Below are 27,407 nucleotides of genomic sequence, written 5' to 3' on the forward strand. Positions count from 1 at the left end.
GGCCGGACCTCCGCCAGGCCCCGGCCCGGCCCGGCCCGACCAGCCCGGGTGGCCCCCGCTACGGGCCGGGGGCGACTGGAGCGTCCGGGCCTTCGCGGGGCCCCGCCGCGCCAGGCGACGCTTCGCAGCGTCCCAGCCGTATGCTGGGGAAGCGGCTTCCCTCTTTACTGCTCCCCACAGGGAACCTCGGCTCTTTGCTGGAGCCTCAGCACCACCTCTGTAGAGCTTCCAAAGTTGCTAAAATCAAGCCACTTTCAGAACGACAGACTACCAGGAGGAATCGGCAGCAATATGGGGATTAACGTGGGCAGGGTCTGGCAATGAACCTTCCGTCGTGACCCCTTAACTGCTATCTCCGTTCCTGATAGCACTAATGCTTCCGAGGCATCCTATCAGCTGCCACATTTCTGTGCGTCCTTGTGCATAAGGCCCTTTTTTTCCTGCTCATCCTGGCAAAGCAAATTTCAGTATTGCCATTATACTGAAGTTAGTAAAGGCATATTTAACTATTTTCCTTTTGTTCCAACTGGTTTTAGGCAAGAAGTACTTTGTAATTGACAAATTTTGTAACTGGCAAATTAGTCTAAAAATTTTGTAGACACAGCTTTCACAGAGTTTAAATTGTCAAATTTAAAAAACGCTCAGGTCAAATATAAGAAGCCCTCAGTTTTCTTTTCTAAAGGCTTAAAAGAAAGTTAATGATATGCTAAACTTTTAGTACTCTCATGGGGGAAAAGAAACTAGCAAAATACCCATGAAAAAGTAAAATACCTTATCTTGCCAGACAATTTATATACTGTGGAAACACAAAATATGTCTTGAAGTAGAGAGGTTTATTAATTTACATAACCTCAGCTTTTTAATTTCTTTTTCTGTTGCTTGCATGCAGCTCTGGTAGTTCAAAGTGGCTGAAAAAGTCAAAGAAAATCCACTTGTTTGATTACTCAAAATGAGAGACTAGAATGTGGCTTTTGAAGTTACGATGGATACTGTTTCAGCAATGATCTTCAATAAATTTTATGTTAATATACTCTCTTATTCTCTTGAGATCACCTGTCTTTTCCCTTCCTAGCCAGATTTTAGTAGTATAATTTGTCATGTTGTTCTTCTAGCAAATAAAAGCTACTGTTAATGGCAGTTAGGCTGCCTTATGCACACCTCAGAAAAATGGAAACAAGATGTGAAGCCAAGAAGACTTCCACATGTCCTTTCACCCTCCAATTGTGTACATCGTTGTCACTCCAGAGCTGGAGAAGGTACCAAAAAAACCCAGTACTGGCCTAACTTCACCAAATATTACTTACTATAAAATCCTAGCAATTATTCACAAGCTTTTATATAGCCCATGTGGCTATTGCACATTCCATCCATTTGGGAAGTCAGCGTCTGCCTGAGGTCAGCATGCACACATAAAATGTTGCATAACTCCAGAGAAATGTGTGACACGTGTGGAATTTGTGTGACAAAACATGAAAACATTTTGCAGTAGTTTACAACATTATTTACCGATCTGTCTTAGTCATAAAAGTCAAAGCCAAATCTTCATAAATGGGGTGGAATTAGAGCATAGATGCAATCAGGGTCTTAAGTTTCAGTTGGGGCTCCCTCCTAATGCAACACCTGTTGAACAGTTAAGTATAATGTTTCCCCTTGTTTAGACATGAAAATAAATATATTCAGTACCATGGCCATGACCTTAGCTTATATTTTAAACTGCACTGTCATCAATTTAAAGTTTAAATTTCTAAATTTTAGTTTTGTGTAACTTCCAAAAAGAGCAAAGAACTCAGATTCTTGATGTTGTCTTTAACAAATGATGTGCATGTCCTAAAATATAGCATGTTGCTTAAAATATTTTTTTAATTAACCTCTGAGGGTTTGCTCTCTTTTTAAAGGTTTTCTCTTGCAAAGTTTTTATTATTTGACTGCACCAGTTGTGTATGGATGCATAACTATATTCATCTTGTTATGATTTCCACCTAACTTTTCAATCCATTTGCCAATTTTACAACAAGACAGAGGTCTTCTAGAATTTCAAAGAAATAGGTAGTCAGGAAGAAGAGACAGATCCTACTAGTCTCCCACTGAGGGAACAGTGGCAGCATCACATCAGTTGATAGCAGGCACTGGAGACTCTCCTGGTGGGAGAGACCACAGAAGTGCTCAAACTGTTGGTAAGCTTTGTTCAAAGCGTGCACCCAAACCAACCAACCTCCAGCCCAATCAGCTTGCTTAGCTCTGGTGCTCATGAATCTGCTGCTTAATAAATCATTTAAAAAATAACTGAGAATGTTGGGTTTTGCATCAGAAGTTAGGCTAATTCAAAGCATACATATCATACTAAGCATTTGGGACTTCGTGTCAGGAAAGTAACCCCATTTATTACATGCACCACTGCAGCACTGCCAGGATTCCAAGGGCGTCCTGGCCCTTGGAATTGGATCAAGTAGTAGATTTATTTATGAAGTTACCTCTGGAGATGGCCTGGCTACTTTACAGTCTAATGAATGTTCACATCACCTTTCATATGATGTTGATATAAATGTGTTTGTTTCATACTGGAAAAGTCCATTTTATCTACTACAATGGTATATCACTTGTCAGATTTCTTTAGAAATATCCCTCCTGATTTCCAGTGCTAAATTTCTACCATGAAACTGTACAGCATTTATATTATTTACTGAGGGATGTTTAACAAGTTGCTTGCTTTCTGTATTTCATCTCCCTCAAGAGTCTAAAACAACACGTATACAAATAAAACCAGAGCCACTACTGCTATATGTTCCCTAAATACTGTACAACTCCAAGCAAACAAAACAGATGATGCCCATCAATTGGTTCAGGGTATCTGCGTATGTGGGTACCTACCTGAAAATAGCCAGGATAAGATTTTAAGAGTGGTGAGTAACCACCACTCTAGTCAAGATCAGTGGGGTCCAAAGAAAAGATAACAAAATTCCAAAGTGGGAAACGTGAAGTTTCATTTGGGTACTATTCCTTCAGGTATATAAGTGCTATGAATAGCTAACCTTGTGAAGTCGTTTGTAGACAATAAAAATTGGCCTCCAAGCCTAGGACTTTGTCCATCTGGCAGTTTCATTTACTGTCAGCTCCAAGATGAAGTACAGTCTTTCCAGAATAAAAAGGAAAACTGAAAAAATTCCAGTGTAAAATATCATCATTTCTCCTACTGTTTTTTCATTGTTTGAGATTAAAAGCTAAAAAAAAAAAATTATGCTGATGTGAGATTGGAGTTTCAATTATATTCTGCATTTAAATGTTTCAAGTAATACTTGAGTAGCACATATTATCTAATTTTCTTAACACATTTTTAAAGTGAGAGGAACTCCACAGCATTAGAAGTCAGGACACTGCCTGTATGTTGGGTCATACTACTGTCAGTGTTGGGTTCAATTAAAATTATCTATGGATGTAAATAAATTCTCAGTGTTCTTGTCATCTTCATTATTTATGTAGGAAAACAATGAAATAGAAGATTTAAGGAAAAAAAGTTGTTAATTTATCTATATTTTCTTCATATTTTAGTTAAGTTGACCTCAGACCCTGTAGGCATTTGTGCAGTGCAGTTTTAAAAAATGAATGCACTGCACTACACTGTGCCGTACTCTTTACTGTTGGAACCATATGGCTACAAAAGCGTGGTCCACACTACAGTTGTCAGCATTGCAGGGGACCCAGACAGAAATCATCTGGCTCCAATCCACCTTAAACGCTGGAAGTTTTAGAGCAGACCAGTTGCCTTACTGCTTGCTCCCATACATTTCGATCACTGGCCTTCCAAAGCAAAGCTTGGCGGAACAGCACACTCAGACCTCTGTACTTCTCCTTCAGAAAGCCCCAGAAGCCTTGCACGCTGTTTGTATCCAAACGATGCAGAAGCAGATACAGCTTCCATTCCCAAACTTTTGCTGCTGATGCCTGACCACATCCTGCACAAGCTACGGCATCCCAAAGAAACGGCCTCCACTGAGCTCTCACAATTGTGAATGCAGTTCCTGTATTGTCTCATGTCACCACAGTTACTGCATTGCCAGACATTCTCTTTGGCTAATAAATTCCAAAGTAAAAATGGTAGTGCCACCCTCTATAAAGAAAGGCAGTAAATCATGTGTAAAGGTTTTCCACACTAGAACAGACTGTTATTACTTCATCTCTTTTCTAACCCTTAAACTTTATACAATACTCATTCTGCAAGTGTGCTGGAATCTGAAAGCAACAAAACACTTTAGACATAATGGACATGGGAGAGGAGCAAGGAGGCAGCTTTAAAAACAAACCAAACCATATGGCTGAACAATGTAAGCCCTGTCCTGAGATCCAGCCTGCCTGCCATGCACTCTGTACAGCCTGTTCTCTACCTTCTGCTCTCAGCAAACAGCCTTCCCCTGGAAGTGTGCCATGCACAGTCCCAGCGTCCATCACAGGGGGATCTGCTTCTCTCGCATAAGCTCCTTCCTGATTCTGACTGGCCCTGTGAACAGCCACTATTTTCTGTGTCTTCTCAATTATCTGACACATCTACTCTCATCTCCTGCTGCTGAGGTTACATCCACACAGCTGCTTCTCCTTCTTCTAGTACTGCATCATTCAACTACAAAGGTTGTGTAGAGATCTGTCCCCTGTTCCTCCTTCTGTCATCTGAAAAACCTGTCTCTATTATCACCAACTGCACCATGAGAAATGACATCTCTGAATTTGATGGTGACTGCTTAGCCATCATCTTCCACTTTTTTTCCTTTCCCTAAACAGCTTAAGTAGATTTAACAGAGAACAAGCACTGTGGAAAGGCTCAATACAAGAGTTTGAAAAATATCTTTCGTACAACTTTCAAACACATAATTCGCTTCTCTTGAATGCAAAAAACAGTTCTTGAGTTAGACTTAAGAGCTTTATAGAACATAGGGGATACTTTGAAACTGATTTGTATTTGATGATGGATACTATCCAGCTACATTAAATTTACCTGGGACTCTTACAGTCTGATCTGTGCCCCTGTGAAAGTCTAGATTGGGGTTCGGTTGGAAAGTTTGTACATCCCAACTAGAAGGGCACAGAGCTTTTGAAACTTAATGATTCAAACAGTGTTTCAAATATGAAGAACTAGGTTTGATTTTCCACTATTGGATTACATCTTTTAAAATTGTATACAAACTATTACTAAAATAAAACAGCCAAGTTTTATTTTGCCAAGATATCAGTAACTACAAATAAAAGAGCATAGCAAAACCATACTCCTTCTGTTTTACATCAGAACGATAGTCAAGTTTCTCTATTACCCAGTTTGCTTTTGGAGCTATGACACTGTAGACAGTCTGCTTGTAGTACATAAAATGCATAAAAAGCTTTATACAGGGATTTTGTAATTGATCTGTTGCCCTTAAACTTCAGGCCTCGATAAGCGATTTTTTTCTTCATGGAAAACAGATTAACATGAGAGCTCCAGGGCAGTGCTCATCCTCCTCTCTGACTATCTGTGGGGCAGGACTCACATGGCAATTCTTCCAAAAACAATAGCTACTGTATCCTTAAAGGACCAACTAATAATCACACCTTTGTTTTGGGCTGATAACTGATTACTAAAAAAACACATTATTATTACGCACAATGCCTTTTGATCTAAGGCTTCCCTGAACACAAACTGTACCAGGGGAAACTGATGAAAAACCCAGCTCACCACACCACTCTGGCATCATCCGTTGACTCTTGGTTAAGAATTAACATGCCTTTTACTGAAATGACAGATTTATATGCAATTGTTTCCTACTCCTTCACCATCTCCTAGCATGAGGAAGAGGGTAGCAGCCTCCTCTTGTAGAGGGCAGCCCTGTGGGCACCTCGGCCTGACAAGGAAGACGGGATGCTGCAGCAGAGCACCCACCACGGCTTTCCTGCTGGCTGACAGGTTGCGGTGGAGAAAGAGCTGCACAGTTATAGCCTGGCAGTGGCTGAAGCCTGCCTGGCTCCTGCTCTCAGCAGCAGCACCCCACAGTGTGGGGATTCTCTGGCCACCCTGCCCTGTAGCTCTGCCTCCAGAGCTTTCAGCTGAAGCCCCGGGCTAGTTAATGATCCCTTGCCTTACACTTGCATATAATACCAGTTTTCATAAAAAGGGAGACAAAAAAGGATAAGGCTTTCTCTTCAACCCCAATGTTTGCAGACGAAAATCGGAAAGTAAGGCACAGCCAGTTCCAATGACAGGAAGGAACAATAAAGCACTCTCAGAATTTTTAAACCACCTTCCTTGCACTTGCTGGTCTCGTGATCTGCAGCCCTGGGGTTGGCGACAGTGCAGGCCAGGACACTAGTTTTAAGCCCTGCTCTACTACAGCTTGTCACTGGCTGGATGGATCAGCGAGCTCTTAAAATGGTGCAGGACTACAACCAATTTAACTTGTCCTCCAACACAGTCCAAAATCCCATGCAGATGTGGGCCTGTACACATTTAGGCAGGCTCTGAGCTGACTTGTGAGTGTGTACAAATATGGTGGGGGGGTTTTTTTTACATCTTTTTTCTGCCTGGTCACACAATGTTTAACACTTTGCAAGGTTGAGATATTAGAGATATATGGAAAGATGCTTTGATTTCACTAGTGTTCCACAGAGGTACAGGCATATAGCTGCCCTCCTGCCCAGGGCAGGGACCTGAAGTTCTCTGGTAGCCTTTCAAGGCTAAGCATTTGAAATGCAACAGTTGAAATTTAAGAACAAATTTGGTGCTCTCCATATCATTGCTTGCCCTGCTTGTAATTTTGCTTGGATGATTTGTTTTGGTTACCATAATAATTACGTATTTCAGTCCTACCCTGTAACACTACTATAACATTCACAGTTCACTTTCTCTACTACATGGACAGCACTTAATCCAAGTTTTTAAATATAGAAACTTCTGACTGTGCAATAAATGAACTGCAAGTCCTAGAGAACAGTTTTGTAAGTTAGTTTCGTAGTTTATTTTCTCTTTATATATTCTGAACATCACACATTCCAGCAACAAATCTGGGTGCAGAAAGTGTAGACATACGTTCAAACAAACATTATAGATTTTTACCATGAGGATAAGCTAGTTGTACAAATATAAACCAGTAAGAAATCATTTTTTGATATGCATGTTAATACAGACATTAATAAAGTCAACAGATTATTTTCTTCTGTTAATGGTAAAATCACTGATATTTTTATTTTCACCTAGTTCTATTTTGTAATAATAATAAGGAATCTCTATATAGCAGTGATTCTGTTCCAGTCTTATTAACCTTCCCCCAAACTGGTCAGACTGTAGCAAAACAAAAAACCTCCTACATTAAAAAAAAAAAAAGACAAAAAAACCCGCCCTACAACCCCCAAAAAGCAAATATGGTCCCCAGAAAGATCTACTACACTGAAAAAGGGTAAGGCATCTGCCTCCTCATCCCAACTCCATGTCAGAGTTAGGCTATTTCAAAGAGAGTGAGAGAAAGGCTGGCAATGATTTAATTAAGAGCAAATTCAGGTAAAACAAGGTCAAATACCTCTATATTAGGGCAACACCACATTAATTCACATCATCTGGGCTGGAATACCCACAAATCAGATTTCTGGCAACATGGTCAATGGTGTGTGGAAGCCAACGGACATTGCTGTGCGCTGGGAGGTGTGCCCTAGTGTAGATATGATCCTGGAGAAGTACCATAACTGTAAACCTCATTGTAATGATAACGGAGCCTGGTGCTGCTAGGGACAGGATGAGACTGCTCTGGGTAAATGCCCTCCCAGGGCACAGTCTGAGCCACAGCCATGTTACCACCTCTATGTGGCTGCATACATAAGCTCACCAGGATCGAACAGTTTTGTTACTAAGAAATTGGCCATGAGGACCATCAGCATCAGCAGGCAAAAGGGCTAAGTAAACTGGGGTCTCAGCCCCTTCATCTGGTGATTTAGTGGCTTTAGGACCTGCCATGTCTGTTCTCACCCATCCGGGACAGCAGGCATTGAGAAGGATGTGGTCACCTTTTCTTTTCTCATTTAACATCCGGGCTTGAATCCTGGACAAGACTGTGACACCAATTTTGGATACCCCATAGGCAGTATTTGGCCAACCCTCCTTCTCATGTGCACTCTTCTTGGTATCTTCTACAAATTTTGTCATGAGTTTCACTAACTCTTCCTCGGTAATTGTGTCACTGCGAAACTTTTGCTGAAGTTCTTGGCTGCAACTTGCCAGAGCTGAGCTACTTACCATACTAGAAACATTCACCACTCTGCCTGGTAAAAGAAAATAGAGACTAATTAATTACTTTTACACACACTAAACAAGCCCAAACATTGAAGTGAGCTTGTTCTACAATTATGTATTCACTACTTAGGTGAACACCTGTAAAACATTTCATGTGGACTGTTTTGCAGAGCCTCTGGAAGATCACAGTTCACTCAATGTCAAATGTTTCCAGTGAATTCCATTATAAAAGGTAATTTAAGGTGTGAACCTGCAAAAGCTCTCTAAGTTAAGGCATGCTTCCATGAAATAGCCTGTTACAATCTGCAGGCATATTCATAGTACTAAATAGTTTCCTCAGTAATGGCTGCTAGACTTTAAATATAATCGTGATGTTCTGGTGGAAAACCTTCTCACTTCTGCAATAGTTTGAGTAAGGTGCCACAAGAATGTACAGTACCCCAAAAGCCAGAAGAATACAGAATTCAGCAAAAGCAATCTGGGTCCTAACGCAGAGAGACCATCAGCTTGTACGCAGAGTACCTGAAGATTTACAGATCTCAGCATGCAAAACTGCAGTATGCTATCTGTCTCCCACCATTTAGTACAGAGGGATGAGTCAGCTGGATCAGTAACTCACTAATCTTCCCCACAATTGTTTGTTACACTGCTATCCTGCGCTTTTTTGCTAGTGCACAACAATTTGGGCTGTGAACTAAGGAATTAACAGAAAGATTTAGATCTGAAAGGCCACAGAAATTAATACTTTCTGTTAATTATTTCATTAACATGCCTGTCCTTCACCCTTAGCAGAAGAAAACTAGTTTACAATTTTGGCACTTTATACTCTTCCCCTCCCCCAAAAGTCATTTGCTCTGTCCTTTCCCCCCTCCCTAGAGGCTAACAGTCCCCAGCTTCTATCCCATGTACTGTACTCCTTTTTTCTTAAAAACCTAGATGTATTTAAACATTAATATACACTATATTTTATTTACAGCAGCAAACACTTATTTTTACATACCCATGCAAAGATCTGTTGCTCACAAATCTTGAAAATACTTGCATTAAAAACAAACAAACAAAGAAAACCCCAACCCTTAGATTTAATGTGGGTGTTTAATCCAAATATGTCCCTTTCAAATTATCTGTGATGCACCAGCAGAATTCCAGGGCACTTTCAGTGCTCCAACGTTAGGAAAACAGGAGCATTCTGTGCAGGACAGTAGTCTGATAAGTACAGATTATTTGCATGTTGCTAACACCTTCTTATTATTGATGTCTATCTTTTTTGATCTTGGTCTCCTCCACTCTATTTACCACTTTTGGTAAAGTGTTTTCCTCCAGTTCCTTCTAACATTACCTAAGCATGGTAACTTAAAGTGATGTTAATCTTCAAGTGCTGTTTATAACTACATCTCTTGATATTTGCAAATACTGGATACAAAGCAAAGGCTGTGACTCTAGAGACAGACCAACAAGCCTGTGGAGGTTTCTTCAGCAGTTGCAAGGGCAAATGCATCACATCAAACTCAACTGATACACTCCATTTTTAGGTACTTCCTTACGGTAGCTGTATCCTCAAAACGTCCTTTCTTAAGCAAGAACCCTTTATGTAGGCAGATGTCATGGAAAGAACGTGGGTAACTTCTCCATTTCTTCTTAAGGATGCCATAAGAATTTCACTCCAATCCATAACAGAAGAATGGGACCGGACAGAAAGCAGATTTAAATACATACAATAGAGAACATTTGGGACAAGAAATCCCACAAGCTATCTCTGTTCTCTTACCTACAATGCAGCAAAGTGTTAGAGAATATCGGACTGAAGCTGTCTAGAATTAATTGCTTAGCATAACTTGCTTAGCCTTAGTAGCTAAGTTTGCTGAAGCCTTAGGCCTCAGGCTGTGAACTTTTACTTAGATAAGTAAAAGGGGGCCCCAGGGCCGGTTCAAGCTGGAGGGATAAAGAAGTTACATGGACAGCAGGAGTAGCAGACCTTGAAGATAAGAAGTAGCCTGCCTAGAGACAATGAAGGGGCCCAGTGAAGAAGGGGAAGACCCCAGACCTAACTATTACTATTGGTCCAAACTATCGCTTAAGGGGTGGGGAATTTAGATTGTAAGTGTATAATTGCCCAGGGATTTCTTTGTTCGGGGTCCCTCTTCAGAGGCACCCAGCTCGAGCTGTAATTACCGCACGTGTATCATTAAATTTTATTTCTCTCCAATCTGACTTCGAACTTCTGCCTCAGCAGGAACCTAGGGTCGGACCCTGTTATGGAGGCCGGCGAGCCTGATTTTCCATAACAAAAGTATATTCCTCCTGCTATGGGGCAGCGTACTTCTGAGACAGGACAGGATTTTGCCATTTAATGAGCAGCAAAATTCACATAGAACTATTTTTCTACCTGTTAAGTTACACATACCATAAGGCTTCACAAGAGGCAACAATTCTGTGCAAACATTCCTGGTTCCAAAAAAGTTTGTCTTCAGTGTGACCTCTGCTTGGACTGCAAATGGAGTAGTGTCGAGAACTTTTTATAGGAGGTGGCAGCAAGGGAAGGGAAAAAAAAAAAAAATAAAAAAATCAGAGTTATACTACTGTTTGAAAAGTAGTTACAGAACTACTGAAAGACAAAAGTTTATCTTAGTTCCTTCTATTAACTAGGAAACAGACACTTGAGCAATTAAAATACATAGAATAAAAAAAAAATGCAACATCACTAACATTAGCTGGATCTTTTCATTAAAAGGAATGCTAAGCAAAATTATTTTAATAATGGGCCACTGATGTTTTCACCTCTTCTTAGCTGAAGATTTTAACTTTGCCTCAGGAGAGCTGATAGTGTAACACTGAAGAGTTATTTGCAGACCCATGAGCCTTTTATGTGGAAGAGACGAGGAAAGACTGCTCTCAAAGGATATGCTGTCTCAGCCTGCCTAATGCCTTTCCTGTACCTACTCACACCCAGTGTTCAGAGACCAGGTGGCCACTGCCACATCCAAGTAATCTTGGAAGTGCCTTCTCCTCCTAGGTGCACAATGGAGCACTTTGCTGCCGCACTGACAGGGTTACCTGTGTGTTGGGGGGGGGGGGGGAGGAGGGGTGGGAAATCATAGGGAAAGAAGGTCCTAAACCTAAGATGCTGCTTCTGAAGCCGCAGAAGTTAGACTACCCTGGTATTAACATAAAATCAGGTCAGACAACTGCTTCCTCATCCTGACTGGTATGTTGTCATGTCTACTGGATTGTCAGCTGAGTCTTGGGGGCCAGGGCAGTGCAGAATTGCAGCAGGCATTGTAAAAGCAGAAGAAAGAATGCAGAGGCAAGATTTAGTGCAGTCGGGGGGGGGGGGGGAACAACACACGACCCAGTAAATGTTTCATAAATCATCCCCCCTGAACTGACAGATCTGTGCTGACACAATGGAAAGAGTGGGTATTAGCAGCTAGGAAAGAGAAGGGAGCTGACTTAGGTCAGTGTAAATGGACCACAGAACTGCAACATAAGCGTATGATTTCACAAGACAGCATTGACAGCTTGCCACCACCAAAAGGGGGGCAGGATGTGCCATCAACTGACAAATTGGCTCAGCAATAAAGCCATATGCTAAGTCTCCTCCACTATGAGGGTAAAGCAAGAGTTACAAAATGACAGTATTCCTCTTCATCTGCTATAGGCTCAATCTGTGCAGTGGTAAAGGCCACCTACATAGATTAGGCAGGTCTCCACTTGTCTGGACATAGCTGAGACCTGTATCAACTCAAAAGTGAATCAATAACACATCATTCAGCATTTAATCTAGTTGTGTTTTTACTGCAAAACACAGCTTTAATTACTGACTTGTCCACTCTCTCGAGCAATAGGCATTGAGTCAAAGGTTGCAGAACACTAGCTTGCATTTAAACCTGAGACAAAGGCCAGATCACAATCTATTTATTGCAAGAGGAGGAGCAAAGAAACCAAAACCCCCCCACAACCATGAATTCCTGCTTTCATACCCACTCAGCAACAGAGAAGCTCCCCTACGCCCCAAAAACCCACTCATTTGTCTGACAAGATATATTGCTTCTAACATCTGACTGATACACTCTCCCTAGGCTTAACAAGCATTACAACAGTTCTGACAGAACCTCACTCGGAAGGCAATCCCTGAGTACACATCCATTTCATACAGGAACTTTTTTTGCTGGACTAAGGACTTCGCTGGACTATCTGTACAGCAGCACAAATAAACTGAACAGATAAATTAATGACAAATCTAAGGTCTGACAGACAGTGATAACACACAGTACAATAAGGAAAGGAAAGCATATAGTCTGAGATGCTAGCAGAAACCTGGGGAGGCAGAAAGCAAGCTTGGGTAGAAACGCCAATCTTAGAAGCTAGAATTAAAGCCAGAGTATGAGATAAGCATCACAGCAAGCTGTTACATAGGTACTAAGCTCTCCAGCCTCAGTGCTAGATACGTATGCAATAGTAGTTACAACTGGCTCCTCTATCACAATTCTTAACTGTAGCACCTACTGCTGACATATAGCAAGTTGTCAGCTTGAAGAAAGCCTAGGCTAAACATCTAGAGGTAACTTCCGAATAGAAAAATATATGATGTTGTAAAGGAAGTAACAGGACCTCCACTGCTCACAATACTTTACCTGTTTATCTGTTCAGTGCCCACCCCATAATAAATCAGTTACTAAGATCTCTCACAGATGAGCTCTGGCGAATCTTGCTGCAGCAATTTGAGGAGCTTTTATTTCAGCTGTCCAGGTATCCTCCTTGATGGAGGATACAGCTTCTGCAAAGCCAGCAACAAGAAACATGCATTGCACTTCGACTGCTGCAGTCACAGTCCAGTCTTGCTCAAACTCACTGTCACAAGTAGGTTGAGCTAGGGCCCTGATTACGAATTGAAGAAATACTGGTCTGAGCACCTGCAGGTTTTTGTATATCTGTCCAAGCTTATCATTCCAATCTCTTAACCACTGCTGCAAGGTTTTAGCATCTCTCTGTCACAAGCTCACCCTAGAGCTCAACTATGTTAAGAGTTCAGCCCTATGGAATATATCTTGAACATAAGCAGTCTTGCTACAAAGTACCATGTAAAACACACAGAGTGACTGGAACTCAGAGTTGCTGCATTCCTAATACATGAGAAACTCAATTTTCAGCACTGTGTGAGACTTGATCCATACTACCTGACAGGCCTCCTTAAATCATCCTTAAATCATGCTGTGAGCAGATGAAAGTCAGCACTTACGCTGTGCTGGAACACGTCCCAGCTGAAGATCAGGCAAAGAAATAAACAAAACAAAACAACCTCCCCCCCCCCCCCCCCCGAAGACGTGGGGAAAAAAGTTTGCACTGACAGGGAAATGAATTGATAATTGGTCACGCTCAAGATCTGCTCCATCTGGAGCTAACATGATTCTCCATTTGTTTTTAAGAACACATACGAGGCAAATGCACTCTTCTACCTCATAACTGTTGTGCCTCCCTCACTTTCTCAACATCCCTGTCTGCTAGAGAATGAAGGAGTTAATTCTTACTCAGGACTGTGGCTCAGCAAGATTTAGGTTAACTGTTTGTAGGTAACTGAATGGCCTGAGGAAGTCAAAGATAGGTTAGGATGTTAAGAGCACGCAGGGCTGAAGGTTGTTTTTTAACAGCTGTAATCCTTGAGCAGACAATGCATAAAAGATAGTACAAGGAGGCTTGCAGAAGGGAAAAAGGGCAGGGCAGAAGAGAGAAAACACAGATCCCAGAGGAGCATGGCTGATATTCATGCAAATGATGAGTTCCCATGGGCCTGGTGAAACTCAATGGCACAGAGGCAATAAACCCAACCCTGCTCATATACAGCAAGCTGATTGTGCACCTAAATTACTTTCATGCTCTGTGCATGAAGTAAACACCATCCTCCAGGGAAGCACTTTTACATGCACAGTTGGCCCGTCAAATCCTAAATGAAGAGCCATTTCACCTTGCCTTATTGCTTTGCTTGAGAAGATAGGTAACTTGTCCAGCCAAAAAGTCAAGCATGGCACCGGCACAAAAGCCCCATACAAGAAGCTTCATAAAATCCTTAATGCATCTAGTATCTTTCTACACATAACTTTATAGCACAGAAGACCTTCCAGACAATCAGCTTCCTACCTTTGAAAGCAATCCCTGCATTGTTAACCAGCACATTCAGCCCTCCATACTTCTCCTTTAGGAAGTCCCGGAGAGCTCTGATGCTCTGCAGATCATCAACATCCAACTGGTGGAAGAGAGGATGAAGCCCTTCCTCCTGCAGCTTAGCCACTGCTTCCTGGCCACGTCCAGGGTCTCGGGCTGTCAAGTACACATCCCCTGGGAACTGCTTGCATAGAGCCCGCACAATTGCGAATCCGATCCCTTTGTTGGCCCCTGTCACCACAGCCACCGGGGTGCTGGACATTGTTTTCTCTGAACGTATGCCAAAGTTACACTAACTGCAAATGGAAAAGAAGAAAATTTCAGTGTGGGACAGACAGAGATGGATGTTTGAAAATGGATTAAAATGTTTTTCTTAAAAGTCCTATTTAGAATTCCATTTTGAATTATGTAAATCCATATTAGAACATACACTAATTCTAACCTACTAAAGTAAATTAGAGTATTAGCAAAGAAATACATGTTTTGTGTTCATGTTTTGAAGAAAGCGCAACCACTGACTGGGTAAAAATCACTGACTAAGCACCTGAAGTGCTCAGTTAACTTTTGATGGGAAAAGCTCTTCTGCAGGTACACCTTACAGGAAGGCCATTTCCTTCTTTCCAGGATATTCAGCTAGTTCAGTTCAAGCACTGATGCAGTCAAAGTTAAAAAAAGACAGGGCTCAGAAAAGCAGAAGAGTGGCTTAACCCTGAAGTGCCAGGTAGAATTAGTTTTAGCATTTTTAGAGAGAAACAATGGTCCGTGTATTGGCTACAATGTTCTTTCTGTTTAACACATCATGCTTTAGATACAATACGTTTGAGAAAATTACTGCTTTTCTTGTAGCCACAGCACGCTTGAAGAAGCTGTATTTCCCCCATAAAAACAAGTGTAAAACATTGTTTTGTTCCTTTTGACTGAATTCCCATTTCCCCTCCCAATTAGCTTGTAATTAACCACGAGCTGACATCTAGCGAGGAAGAAACCTTAAGCAGCTGCTAAAAACACACACGTAAAAGCTACGAGGCCCGACAAACGCCTGCCCAACTACTGACTGACTTCACCAGAGCCCGGAGCCACCCTCCCGCCTCGCCATAAAGTCTCGATTTCGTTGCAAATAGGCACGCTTTACTCTCCACCAGCTCCCCGGGACCGATTTTGCTTCTTAATGGGAACCCAAAGCGAACCGGCAGGCCAAGATTAAACCCGACTCCTTAGCGGGCTCCGCTTGCTCGTGGGCCGATCGCGGCCGGTTGACGGGCGGCCGTTACCGGGGGACCGACCCCCCTCCCCACCCCCCACCGCAACGGGGGCGAGGAGGATCTGCGCGGGGGTGCCGAGCTCGACGGGGCAACCAACACGCCCCGACCCACCTGCAGCGCTGCGCGGCTTCCCCCACCTGCTCCGCAGCACCGCGGGGGTGGACGAGCTGGCCGCCGACCACAGAACCCCTGCACGCTGCCGCGGAAGAGCGCAGCTAAGATGGCACCCGACGAGCCCCCGCCTCCCGCGGCGGCGCGAGGCGGGCAACGGTCGGGAGTGGCGGCTGCTTCGTCCAGTCCGCCAGGTGGGCCGGCGCTGGGAGGGGCGGGCAGGGTGTGCGCTTCCTCTCTTTTCCCTGTCACGAGTTCAAGCCGGGAGGGAGCCGGGAGCTGGGCCGCTGTTGGCTGCGCCCGGGAGAAGAGGGATTTCTCATTGCGCTGTTGAATCTTTGACTCCTTACCCCCCTCCCCCCCTTGAAATGTGAGGGGGCAGGAATGGCCCGAGGCGGTGCTTGTTTCGGTTAAGCAGCTCGCGGGTTGTCTGGAAGACCGGGAACGCAGTGAGAGGCCTAGTCACGTGGTGGTAAAATCCTCTCTCTCTCTCAAACCCCTAACCACCAAGAAGGAGTTACGTTGAGCTGGAAAGAGAGGTTTTGTTAAAAGAGCAACCTCTCTCCTAAAGAGGTTTGCCTCTCTTCCTGGATAACTGGCATCATCAGGCATGCTCACAACTTACCAGGGTTGTGCCTTGGAAGCAGAAGTGAGTACGTTGGTGTCGCTGTCTTTGCTCGACTGTCTGTTACAGCTCTAATTTCAAGCGAAAACCGCTGTTCTGAAATTCAATCAATGGTGTTGACAAGGAGAAATTAAACACACGTTTCCATTATGGCCTAAGCTATAACCATTAAGGTTGATGCAATTTATTAATTATGCATGTTGAATGAACATGAATAATGTTTGACTACCTGAGGTGTAGTATTATTGTGGTGTATGATGTGGGATTTTGAGATCATATATATGTGGGGTAGGATTGTTGTTTCACACGTGGATGATTAGATGTCTCCATTCTGCTATTCTTGTTGTTAGAAGAAATAAACTACAGAGGCTGTATATGTCAGTTAATTCTCAAAAACTGTAGTACATTTTCTGTTTGAAAAGTGCTTTAATTCTGTGTATGTAGATAACAGTATCCCTTTTCCTGTAGAGGACTATGGTCGTACCCTGGCCAAGATGACAGTTGGAGATAAAGCCTTCCCCCCTTCCTTCAACCCCATCATTCACCCTCATTTAGGAGTTTGCTTGTGGCATGTTTTCTAACCTTTAAAGAGCAGTATGTTTAATAACATACTAAATAAGTAGCGCTCTGACTTCTCTAATTGAGATAAAAAATGTGCAATAGGTGAAAGAAACTAAAGATTTTTTAAGGAACTTTTTTTTTTAATTCAGGTTGTCTAAATAAGGCAAAACTTGTTTCTTAATATGAAGAAAAACAGAGGTCGGACAGGTCGAAAGAGGAGAAGGAAACACTTGCAGAGTTTTATGAATGGAGGTACAATTCATGGAAGTAATGCTAAATAATAAAATAATCAATTGCTTGTCCAGGTGCATATTTGTCAAACACCTTTGTGTTCTGAAAATAACTTTTATAAATGTTAGCTTTTTCAAAGATTCTGGTATTAATTTACAGTCCCAATCAGAGCATGGTGAATATTGTGAGCTCTGTTTTCTGACTGATGGGAAGTACTACATTATTCTTAAATTCTTTGGCCCTGGAATGTGCTGAATAACTCCTACAGTTCTGAGAACTCCCAGTTTCCAGAGGCCCAGAACTTAGCAAGCTAATGAGAGGGGAGCCTTTTTTGCTGTCCTATTGTGTTATGCTAAAATGTCCAAAACATATCTTTTCTGGGCATACAATAACGTTTTTCAATTTATTTTGTTTTCCGTTAGAACGATATTTTATAGCATTAATTCACTTTCTTTTTAATTTTTAAGTCGACTGTAGTCACAAGCTGGAATACATTAAACTAAAGAAGTGGCTGAAAGACAGAGGATTTGAAGACAATGATATAAGGCCAGCAGAGTTCTGGGGTAATCTTTTAATTATTTATTGGTGGTACATACTGCTGTTTCTTCTAAAGATGTTAGTTTCCTACTTTTGTTTTAGATCACACACTTGGCTGTCTTCAGTTACCGTTACTCTTTCAAGGACTTCTAGCAAAAGCACAGGAATATCGTTTAATGCATATGAATAAATGTGGAGGCCTGAAGTCTTGTAAAGTGTTTCTTATATAAAGATACTCTTGTGTAAAGCTTCAGTATGAGAATCTGCTACAAAACATATGCAGACCTATGCAGAATTCCTTGTAGAAATTGAGGTTTTAAATGTTAATAACACAGTTTTCAAGAAAAGAGTATCTCTTAAGTGTTTCCAGGCTTAAAACTTAACCTTGTTATCGTTTCTTCATCTTTTTTTTTTTGCATGCTATTTCAACAGATCTATGATATCTAATGATAATTAAATGGTTGTAGAGATGGGATTCATTTAGTAGTGATGACACATGGCTGTTTACAAGAAAGATAAATATACTTGCATTTTCTCTCTTTAATTAGACTGTATTTCAAAAACTTTTGTAGTATTTTATTTAAGGAAAGTAGAGAATATAGTATGAATCAGACAAAAATATTGTGAATAGAAACCGTAAGGCACAGTTAAATCGCTCAAACCTAGAGCAACAGCCAGTGATGAAGGATGTGTTTAATGAAAAAGTGGAAAATAAAGAAGGTGAGTAATCTATTAAACTGGACAGCAAGCATTGCTGGGGATGTAGGGGAGAGGGCTTTCGCAGGGTCCTGAAAAATAGAAGAAAAGTAAAAAGAGACTCAAAGAACCAAGAAATGAGCTGCGTGTCTGGAACAATCCGTAAGTGGCTTTTACGATTTGTAAGAGATATGTATGTTCTTCTAGAGTTTTGCCTTGCAGGCATGTTAATTTCTGCAGCTTATTATAGTTTCTATATTTTACTATAAGCATCCTCTTTGTTTCTGCTTCTTCAGATACAGGAAGAGGACTGATGACAACAAAAGCCCTTCAGGTTGGTAATGTTGATTCTTATGCAAGAGCTCCTCTGAGCTCTCTGGGATGTAGTGGCATTTGCAACAAAGAAAGCTCAAAAGTCTATACGAGGTCTTTGGGGTCCCTATGGTGGATATAGTTTCTAGCCTAATATCAGAATTTGCAGTGTAGTTATGATCTGTAAGATGATATCCTGTGTGCCCTGAGGACTTGTTGGATGAAGTCACTCCTGTCTTCATCTACAGCGATTTATCGTTCAGTTTCACGTTGCAGTTTAAGGCAATCAGTGGCTAGCTGATGCCAGAAGGAGCAGGCCCCTTTGCTCCTGTGTGCCTTCTCCTTCAGCTGTAGTCTCCCACGGCTTCTTTTGGGCTGGCTTTAGCAGTCTTTTCATCTTTGTGGTAAGTTACATCAAGCAGCTAAAATAGGAGAAAACCCTCTTAAAAAAAAAATTAGCTTTGCTAACTTTGCTCCTTGAAATGGCTCCTCTTGGTCAGACCAGTGCTGGTACAAAGGGAAAAGGGGGATATTAGGGATGGAGATAGAAGAAATGGACAGGCCCTTTAAGCAGTATTTGGCTTTTAGACTAGTTTAGCCATAACGTGAAACCACTGCTTTAACCTCACCTTGGTGTCCCTCTTCTTTCTTGGTAGACCAGCTAATAAAAATGTGATTCTTTAAACATTCCCAGCAGAAAAGGGGAATGAGGAAAAGTACATTGTCCTTCAGATATTGGCACAGAAAGTCTGAGATCTGGCTGCAAAATGCATTCAGAGAATAGGCTTATCAGAAAAGTTTTCTAACTAATATGGGAGTGGTATATTAAATATTGATATAATGTGATATAATAATCAAACCAAACCCTGAGCCTTTTGCAGAGTAGAGAATGTGGCAAGAGATAGGAAGGAGATGCAGTGGATGTGCAGAACTGTGTATATTCTTATGCTGGCTCAGGGTTTGAGCCAGCAGTTGAAGCCAGAGACTCAGGTTATCCACCATGCTAGGAGTCTGGAGTGAGTGAAATGCGAGCTAGGCTTATCTGGGCTTGAGCCAGGCAGGGAAACTCAGATGCAGAATGGGAAGGGAAGAGTATTGACTTGATCTGTGCCCTCTTCCTATGGGGCTGGACACGTATGGCTCAAGCCAGACAGGAAGGCTATTTTACACAGACACAGGCTTGGTGAACAAGGACAGGATAAACATGACCTTAAATATCTTTCCCATACTGCTGCGCTGATAGAAGTCCAGGTATTTGTAAGATCTAATCTACAGTATATCTCAGTGCAAAGAAGGTGGTGATGCTGAGCAGCCAGGCACCAAACTCTGAACAGCTAACTTTCTACCAGTGACAGTTCAGACTGACTGCAGTCATCCTGCTTCCCTGGACTGTGACTGTCTTAAAACTATGCCAGTTTCCATCAAGTCGGACATCACATCCTTTTGCTTCCTGACATTAGTATTCTCTGGGGAATGTTTCTGTTTTCAGAAATCATGTACCAGAAGAGCCATTTATACTTGACCTTTACTATTCTTTTTGTATGTATGTGCATGTTGTGTTTGTTCTGTTTGGGTTTTTTTTTTTTGTCCCCCTCATAGGCAGGGGAACTGGTTATCTCATTGCCTGAAAAATGCTTACTCACCACGGGCACTGTCCTTAGTAGCTGCTTAGGAGAATACATTACAAAGTAAGTGAAAAGTTACGTTTGTGACAGGAAAGGAAAACAAGACTTTCTCAGCTGGCCTTTCCTGTGGGTTGCTCATTAGTAGATGAATCATCTTAAGTGGTGGTAGGATTTTACACTGCAGACCCTAACTTTTAGGAGTATTTCTTGTGGTCTTTCATGTGTGTGGAATGCTCAGATAAGAAAGATTTGGACACAGAACAGTCCCTTCTAGGTAGGCAGAGTTGGAGAGACGGTAGTGGCTTGAACTTGGCCTGCCTCTAAGGCCAGCTTGGACCAAAATGACTTCAGCCAGTTATGAATGATTTCTTGGGAATCTTTGAATGTGCTTCAATAAGAGAAGGGATTAAAATGAGGTTAAAAAGCACTTACATGAACACAGCCTTTTAGAAAGTTCAGGACAAAGGCCTATACTGGACAATGAGTACTTGTTTTGTATCTTAAAAAAAAAAAAAAAAAAAAAAAAAAGCCAAGTGGTGAACCTAAAATTGCTACTACAAGCCAGCTTTTATAGTTTCTCAATAAAATGAACTCAAAAGCCCCTTTGAAATCATCAAAGGGACTTGGAGATGAACTACAAAGAAGTTTAAAGTAAAAGCTATTTATAACATTTAAAAGTACTAGAACAGAGAGAAAATATTATTGCAGCCATTTCCTATCTTACCTCTGTGTATCTGCTGTGTTGGTAATTTTATTTTATTTTTTAATAGATGGAAGCCTCCTGTATCTCCTTTGATAGCCCTGTGCACATTTTTAATAGCAGAGAAGCATGCTGGTGAGCAATCTCTGTGGAAGCCATATCTTGATGTTTTACCCAAGACATACACTTGCCCTGTTTGTTTGGAGGAAGATGTAGTAAGCCTTCTTCCTGAACCTTTAAGAAAGAAGGCTCAGGAGCAAAGAACAATGGTTCATGAGTTGTACGTGTCTTCCAAGGCTTTTTTCTCTTCCCTGCAGCCATTGTTTGCTGAGAACACAGAGACTATTTTTAACTACAGTGCCCTAGAGTGGGCTTGGTGCACTGTTAATACCAGAACAGTGTACATGAAACATTCACAGAGGGAATGTTTCTCTCTTGAGCCAGATGTTTATGCTTTGGCACCATATTTAGATCTGCTAAACCACAGCCCAAATGTTCAGGTAAGAGACTAAAAATAGATCACTTAGTGCCTTTACAAATAAAGAAGTTAACTCAGTACAGTATACATGTATGTGATTGATTAAGAATGTCTGGAGTTCAGTGAGAGATGGCAGAGTGGGGAAATTGTCTGTCCGGAGGACAGCAGCAGGCTGGGTGTGCACAGTCTGTATATACCCTGGGACTTGTTATTCAGCCTGGGACAGCTGAATAATAATGATTCAAACATTTTAGTTCAACAAGTGAAGCAGAGGAATGGGGAGAGCGCACAATGTTTGGGTGAGATTTGCTGCAGTGTCACTACTCGGAAGAACCATTTGTAAATAACCCTACTCTGCTCTCCCAAAAGGCTCAGGTCCTCTGGCAAATCTAAAGACTTACATAGTCCCTTTGCCTCTGGGTTCAGAGCAGCTTCTGTGCAGTCTGAGGAGAATGCCGTGTATAGAGCAGTTCCACCTTATGACAGGGACTGTGTGTCAGCACAGAGCTGGGATAGCACAAAAGTGGCCAGCCCTGCATGAGACCATCATTATTTGTGGATCTGGGGTTTCTGTCTACAGGGTGGGTGGCGCATCCTGCAGACTAAGGTTTTGATGTTTGTTCTTCATATTAGTATTTATAGGGTAATCCTAGCTTGGAATCCACTAAATCAGTTGCCTGTTCAGACATCTGCAACACTAGATGTTTGCATCCTTTTGTTATACTATTAGAGAAGAGATCAATACAGTTGGTCTTTAATGTTCAAGGTCTAATTTCTTTTTTTCTCCTCTCTTCCTCCCATAAAGTAAAATATCTTGTTTTTAATTTCTCAAAGGTAAAGGCTGCATTTAATGAACAGATCAGAAGCTATGAAATTAGGACAGATTCACAGTGCAAAAAATACGAAGAAGTGTTTATCTGCTATGGGCCTCATGATAACCAGCGACTCCTCCTAGAATATGGATTTGTTGCCGTTGATAACCCACACAGCAGTGTTTATGTCTCATCAGGTTGGATTTGTAGATTGAAAGGTAGAATAATGGAGAGCAGTGTCTGAACAAGTTAATGCTGCATCTCTTCAAAAGGAGATCTGGGTAAAAGGAATAATTAAAAGATAGTGAAGAAGTTCACACACTTGCATTTATATGCACAGTGCACATATGCACAATGTATATTAAGGCATTGTCAAAATTAATTTTAGTACCATCAAAATACTTTTCAATTCCAAGAAGTAGAACAGTGATTGATACCACTTTGAACTGCACAGAATTTAGAGACTGGAGATTTCCAATTGAAAGTCTTCTTTGGTAACTTTGTCTTTTGTAAAATTGTGATCCCTATTCAGCATTTATGTAAGGCTTCCAAATGGATGTCTTAGACTCTATCATTGACTTCAGGATTGAAGCCCTGGTCCTGAATAACTGAAAGTACTGCAAGTTTTTCATCAGCTTCAATTTGAGTCAGGATTTCTGTTATAAGGATACAATCTTGCAGATCGCTGATTGCTTTTGAGAAGTAGTGAGCACTTTTCAAATTAATTTTTGATTATATTTAAGTTCACTCAAGTGTAGCAGTTTTTGGTCTTTGTCCTGTAGCCACTTGGAAAATATGGCTGAAATGTTATTTCAGAATTGAAGATTATGGTTTCTTCTGCATAGCATTTATTTAAATTTTTAAAATGTGTTTTTACGCAGATACTCTCCTCAGATATTTTTCACCGCTGGACAACCAGAAAAATGCGAAACTCTCCATTCTAAAGAATCATGATTTCTTAGAGTAGGTATCTGGTTCAGTGTGGGCTTTCATTTCATTTTTTCCAGGAGTCAAATTTTGCTTCTGTTGTCAAAATCCAACATGAAATAATTACCTGTTTTTTAACAAACTGATATGCTTGCTGTTTGTGGAAGAGCATACAAGTGGTAAATACCAATATCAAAGCTTGAGATAGGCTTCAAGGTCCAGTCTGTCTCCTAGCTGTGGATAGCAGCAGAGTAAGGGGAGTCAGGGAATCCTGTATTCCCTAAGACCAGAAATTATTTCTCCAGTGACACTTGTCAGAAGCATGGTTGTCATGCTATAAAAGATCACATATACTTTCTGCTTGTTGGTAATTCTCATTTTTTAGAAACTTGACCTTTGGGTGGGATGGACCATCTTGGAGACTCCTCACAGCCCTCAAGTTATTAAATCTTGGAGAAGATGAATTGTAAGTTTCAGTACTCTTTAAATATTTAGAAAATGAGCACGTTTCATTTTCCTTTACTTGTTCTTTCCTGGTTCCATGTATGAGATACTGTGATAATTGTTTTGGATCATCTTCTGTGACAATCTCATTGACTCCATGTGAGAGAGGCAAGGAAGAAAGGCCAAAGAGATTATATAATGTGACTTCATGGCCTACTTGTTGCTTTGGTCTTTTACTTTCCTGTTTTAAACACTAGGCATACACTATTGTTTTCCCTCTCCATTTCAAGAACTGGGTATTACTTTAAGGTTCATACTCCAGACCATCTTTTTGTTGGCTTGAGGTACTTGTAAGTGCTATTAACTCTGCTTGATTTCTCTGAGGTATGCATTCCAGAGACTGCTTCTGAAATTCTAGGGCTAAATATGTTGCTGAAGTTCATCTCCAGTGACTCTCAGTACAGTTTTGATCATTTATTCCAAATGGCAAACTTGCCTCAACCAGCATTGATACAAAAAATGTTCAGGTAACCATTTTCTAATAATAAATACAAAAAAATGTTTTCTTGTGGTTTTAATTTGGATGACCATCTATGCTTTGAAGATTCATTGCTGAGTGGAATAAGTTGATCTACAAATAAATCCCTGTGATGCTGGTTTAAAGCCCATGAAGTGTGTCATTATGTGAGGTGACGTTTAGTGGAAGCCACGCTAATAAGTCCTACCTGAATGTGATTAACTTTTACTCCTTACTAAGGTGCTGGTGAAGTTGGTGGTAGCATGGCAGAGCAGTAAGGCCCAGAAACATTAGACTAAGTGCAGACTGTGGCCTTGGCTGAAAGGGTGGGAGTGGAAGGAGTGTCATCCCAGCAGTGGAACCACTGCTGCAGACCATTAAATCTCTCTTCTATTTTCCTTGCGTTATTAGTTTGATGTCTGAATGTTTTGTGCCTTTTTTACATATGTTAACCTTACTTGCCTTATGCCAGTGACTTTATATCTTAGCATAACCATTGGTTTATTGCTCAGTAGGGGAATACAGCAAATGATTGTGTATTGTTTGAATGTTTTGGTTCTAGTAATTGCTGGAAGAGAGCGCTGCTTGGTGATGTAATTTCAGCCACAAATGAAGAGCAGACTTTGAATGTAACAGAAAAAATATGCCTTTTTTTAATAGAGGAGACGCAACATGTCCTTCTCCAGGTAATTTGTTAGAAGAAAAAGGTAGCCCAGATTCTTTTCTCTCCTAGCATAAATGCATGGTAGTGTAATTTTCAGGGGTGAGAACAGAATGAGGGGAGGGTATTGACTTCACTGGGGAGATATAGGCTTTGTTACCACGGTGACTGACACCACTGAATTGCTCAGCAGAATTTCAAGCTGCAGCAAAAAAAAGGGATCATGTTACAAAGCTTATCCAAAGCCCTGTAAACAGGTTAAAAGTGTTTAGCCTTCCGTTGCCCACTGTGTGAAGGCATTTGTTGAGGGTAACCTCTTAGAAGAGAATGTGAACTTATATAACGTGGAAACAGAAGATACTGCAGAGCTGCTGTGAGGTGCACTTGTTGCAGAAGGTGAAGACTGTGCTCTTTAGAGCTGGTCAAGCCAAATGAACTACCCTTGTCAGCCAGTCTTCTCTGAGAGATCTCCAAGACCAAGTAACAGCTCTCTTAAAAACAATCTCTCCTTCCTTTCTGAATTTTGGCAAGAAAACTTGTGTACGTAATGTCAAGTTGGATAGTCATCATTGAAAAGGGTTATGATTTTATTTTATTTTGTTTTTTTTTTTTTGCAAAGGAAACGCATGTAGCTCATGACTTGGTTAGGTTCACACTCTGTGCATACATCTTGAGGCTTGTATAGGCTTAGGAGCCTGATGTCAGGGAGACATTTTCCATCTCCCTTTCTCTTCTTGGTTCCAGTGTGCTTCCTATCCATGCGATGATGTTTTCCAATTTTTTTTTTCCATTCGCAGTTATTCTTGTGGAAGATATAAAAATACTGTATTTCAACATGGTTGCACAGAATCTGTACCACAAATCAGCTTTCCAGAATTGTCTGTTCATGTCTTACATTAAATAATGTGAATTTTAAGTAATTTCATACCATTTTTATAAACTTCAGATTTACCGGTTGAAAAGGGACAAAGAAAACCTTAAAAATCACCTGACTTTGGTAGAAGCACTACGCTTGGAAGATCTGAAGATTCTACAAAAATCAGCAGAGATTCTGTGCAATTTGAAAATGGCAACAACTTGACCCATCTGGAATTGTGATAGCTGCAGTTGATTTGTTCTCATTTGCCTTGGACCTGTCTGGCTCAACTGTTTTTAATGGACTTGAGCAACAAAGAATAATGTAGAATGTCATCATAATATGCTCAGTTTTGTTTACAGGTCACATGGAATATGAAGTCTTACTCTGTTTTTTGCTGAACTTCTCCAGTAATACAAAAGGTTAGCCCAAAGGGTAGGGAGGAGCAGAGGTGGCTTTCTGTACATCTCATCCAAATCACGACTGCTATAAGCTAAACAACTTCTGGGGTAATCTGAGCAGCCCCAGAATTGTGGGCTCTGGAAGTCCTATAGTTTACAGCTCTGAGTGATCCACAGCGTGGATCATGAAGTCATCAGATACCCCTCAGTGTGTGTTTGATTTCTGGCACTCATCAAAGAGGGGAAAGGACAGAGCTGCTTATATCTGCCCTGTATTGATCCTGCACCTTTTTCCTGGCATCCATACGTGTCCCTGAGATTTAGTGGTTTGTATAGTGTCTGTTAATTGCTGGAGCAGTAGATGTGGACTAAAGCACAGATTACTGTCAGTCCTGTTGTGAACCCAAGACATTCCCTTCTCAGTTTAAGCCCAAGTGTTTCTTGGACAGGCTGTTATTGAAGGTTCAGGCTTGAAATGCCATAAAGAAGTATGAATTTCCCTCCTTTACTCAAAGCGCTCTCCAAATTCACTCATTTGTGTTCTGACTCCTCGTGCTCAGAATGTGAACTGAAATGATACATCATTCTGAACTGTTTCTTCCTTGCATTTTGATCACCTGGCAATTCATTCTGTTTCCATTCAGTTCCAGTGATCACACTGAAATGTTCTTACCCTGTTGAGAAGGGGATAGTCTCATGAGCTGCCTTTCAGTATCTAGTTCTGCCTAAAGTAGGGGCCTTTAGGCGGCAAAGACAAAGACTTCTCCAAAGGACATTTAGAGCAGGACTCTTATTTAAATTTTATAAGCTTTGTTTTTAATGGTGGTTGTATTGTGATTATTTTCTGTTGTATAAAGTATCAAATTTCATAGAATTTTTCATTAATATTTTTAACATTTTTTTTAAGAAATAAGTTTTTAAAGACTGGTTGTTTTTATAAATATATTGGTCCATTTTCTATGACTATGCTCTGCTTTTTAAAATAAAAATTAGAATTGTATACAGCAGTGAAAACATTTTAGGTAATGACATCATTTGAAGAAAAAAAGTGCAACAAGATAAAGCTGTTAAGAAATATTCAAGGCCAAGTACAACTTCTGACTTTCTCTGGTACCTAGTAAACAAGAATGTTACTGTGGAAACTTGCTTGGATTTGAGGATTCTGAAGCTTTTCCCTATTTTTTTTTTCTGTTGGTCTATTTGGGACAGGAAGTGTGTGTTTGGATACCTCTCCTGTGTTAACTGCTGTTCCTAAA

General features: G+C 41.1%; 2 protein-coding genes across 5 annotated transcripts; one reads left to right on the forward strand and one right to left on the reverse strand.

Moving 5' to 3' along the window:
- Positions 1 to 6,947: 6,947 nt before the first annotated feature.
- LOC106494985 (carbonyl reductase [NADPH] 1-like) lies at positions 6,948 to 15,907 on the reverse strand. The gene is made up of 4 exons (XM_067298890.1): positions 15,769 to 15,907; positions 14,372 to 14,691; positions 10,641 to 10,748; positions 6,948 to 8,265 (listed from the first exon to the last, which is right to left on the reverse strand). The coding sequence occupies exons 2-4, from the start codon at positions 14,655 to 14,657 to the stop codon at positions 7,829 to 7,831; spliced, it is 831 nt and encodes a 276-aa protein (XP_067154991.1). The 5' UTR covers positions 14,658 to 14,691; positions 15,769 to 15,907; the 3' UTR covers positions 6,948 to 7,828.
- Positions 15,908 to 16,023: 116 nt separating this feature from the next.
- SETD4 (SET domain containing 4) lies at positions 16,024 to 27,025 on the forward strand. Of its 4 annotated transcripts, none has more exons than XM_013955357.2 (11): positions 16,024 to 16,417; positions 17,104 to 17,206; positions 17,653 to 17,748; positions 18,715 to 18,752; positions 20,330 to 20,418; positions 21,126 to 21,555; positions 22,368 to 22,563; positions 23,227 to 23,308; positions 23,658 to 23,738; positions 24,796 to 24,919; positions 25,841 to 27,025. In XM_013955357.2, exons 2-11 carry the CDS (start codon positions 17,137 to 17,139, stop codon positions 25,973 to 25,975), a joined length of 1,341 nt encoding a protein of 446 aa, XP_013810811.1. In that variant the 5' UTR covers positions 16,024 to 16,417; positions 17,104 to 17,136; the 3' UTR covers positions 25,976 to 27,025. The 4 variants fall into 4 exon arrangements, with proteins under 4 accessions (XP_013810811.1, XP_013810812.1, XP_013810814.1 ...); XM_013955358.2 differs by having other exon boundaries at positions 22,368 to 22,542; XM_013955360.2 differs by lacking the exons at positions 16,024 to 16,417; positions 17,104 to 17,206 and adding an exon at positions 18,468 to 18,580 and having other exon boundaries at positions 17,698 to 17,748.
- Positions 27,026 to 27,407: the final 382 nt, after the last annotated feature.

The sequence above is a fragment of the Apteryx mantelli genome, chromosome 1, assembly GCF_036417845.1.
Source record: "Apteryx mantelli isolate bAptMan1 chromosome 1, bAptMan1.hap1, whole genome shotgun sequence".
Lineage (NCBI taxonomy): Eukaryota > Metazoa > Chordata > Aves > Apterygiformes > Apterygidae > Apteryx > Apteryx mantelli.

What these genes read in the sequence shown, in the direction of transcription:
- SETD4 (XM_013955357.2), top strand. Translation starts at nt 17,137, where the DNA reads ATGAAGAAAAACAGAGGTCGGACAGGTCGAAAGAGGAGAAGGAAACAC. An exon ending in ACCACAGCCCAAATGTTCAG is followed by an intron (nt 21,556 to 22,367) that starts GTAAGAGACTAA and finishes AATTTCTCAAAG; the next exon opens with GTAAAGGCTGCATTTAATGA. An exon ending in AAGAATCATGATTTCTTAGA is followed by an intron (nt 23,309 to 23,657) that starts GTAGGTATCTGG and finishes CTCATTTTTTAG; the next exon opens with AAACTTGACCTTTGGGTGGG.
- LOC106494985 (XM_067298890.1), bottom strand. Translation starts at nt 14,657, where the DNA reads ATGTCCAGCACCCCGGTGGCTGTGGTGACAGGGGCCAACAAAGGGATC. An exon ending in TGCAGGGATTGCTTTCAAAG is followed by an intron (nt 10,749 to 14,371) that starts GTAGGAAGCTGA and finishes TCCTATAAAAAG; the next exon opens with TTCTCGACACTACTCCATTT. An exon ending in GCCTCTTGTGAAGCCTTATG is followed by an intron (nt 8,266 to 10,640) that starts GTATGTGTAACT and finishes TTCTTTTACCAG; the next exon opens with GCAGAGTGGTGAATGTTTCT.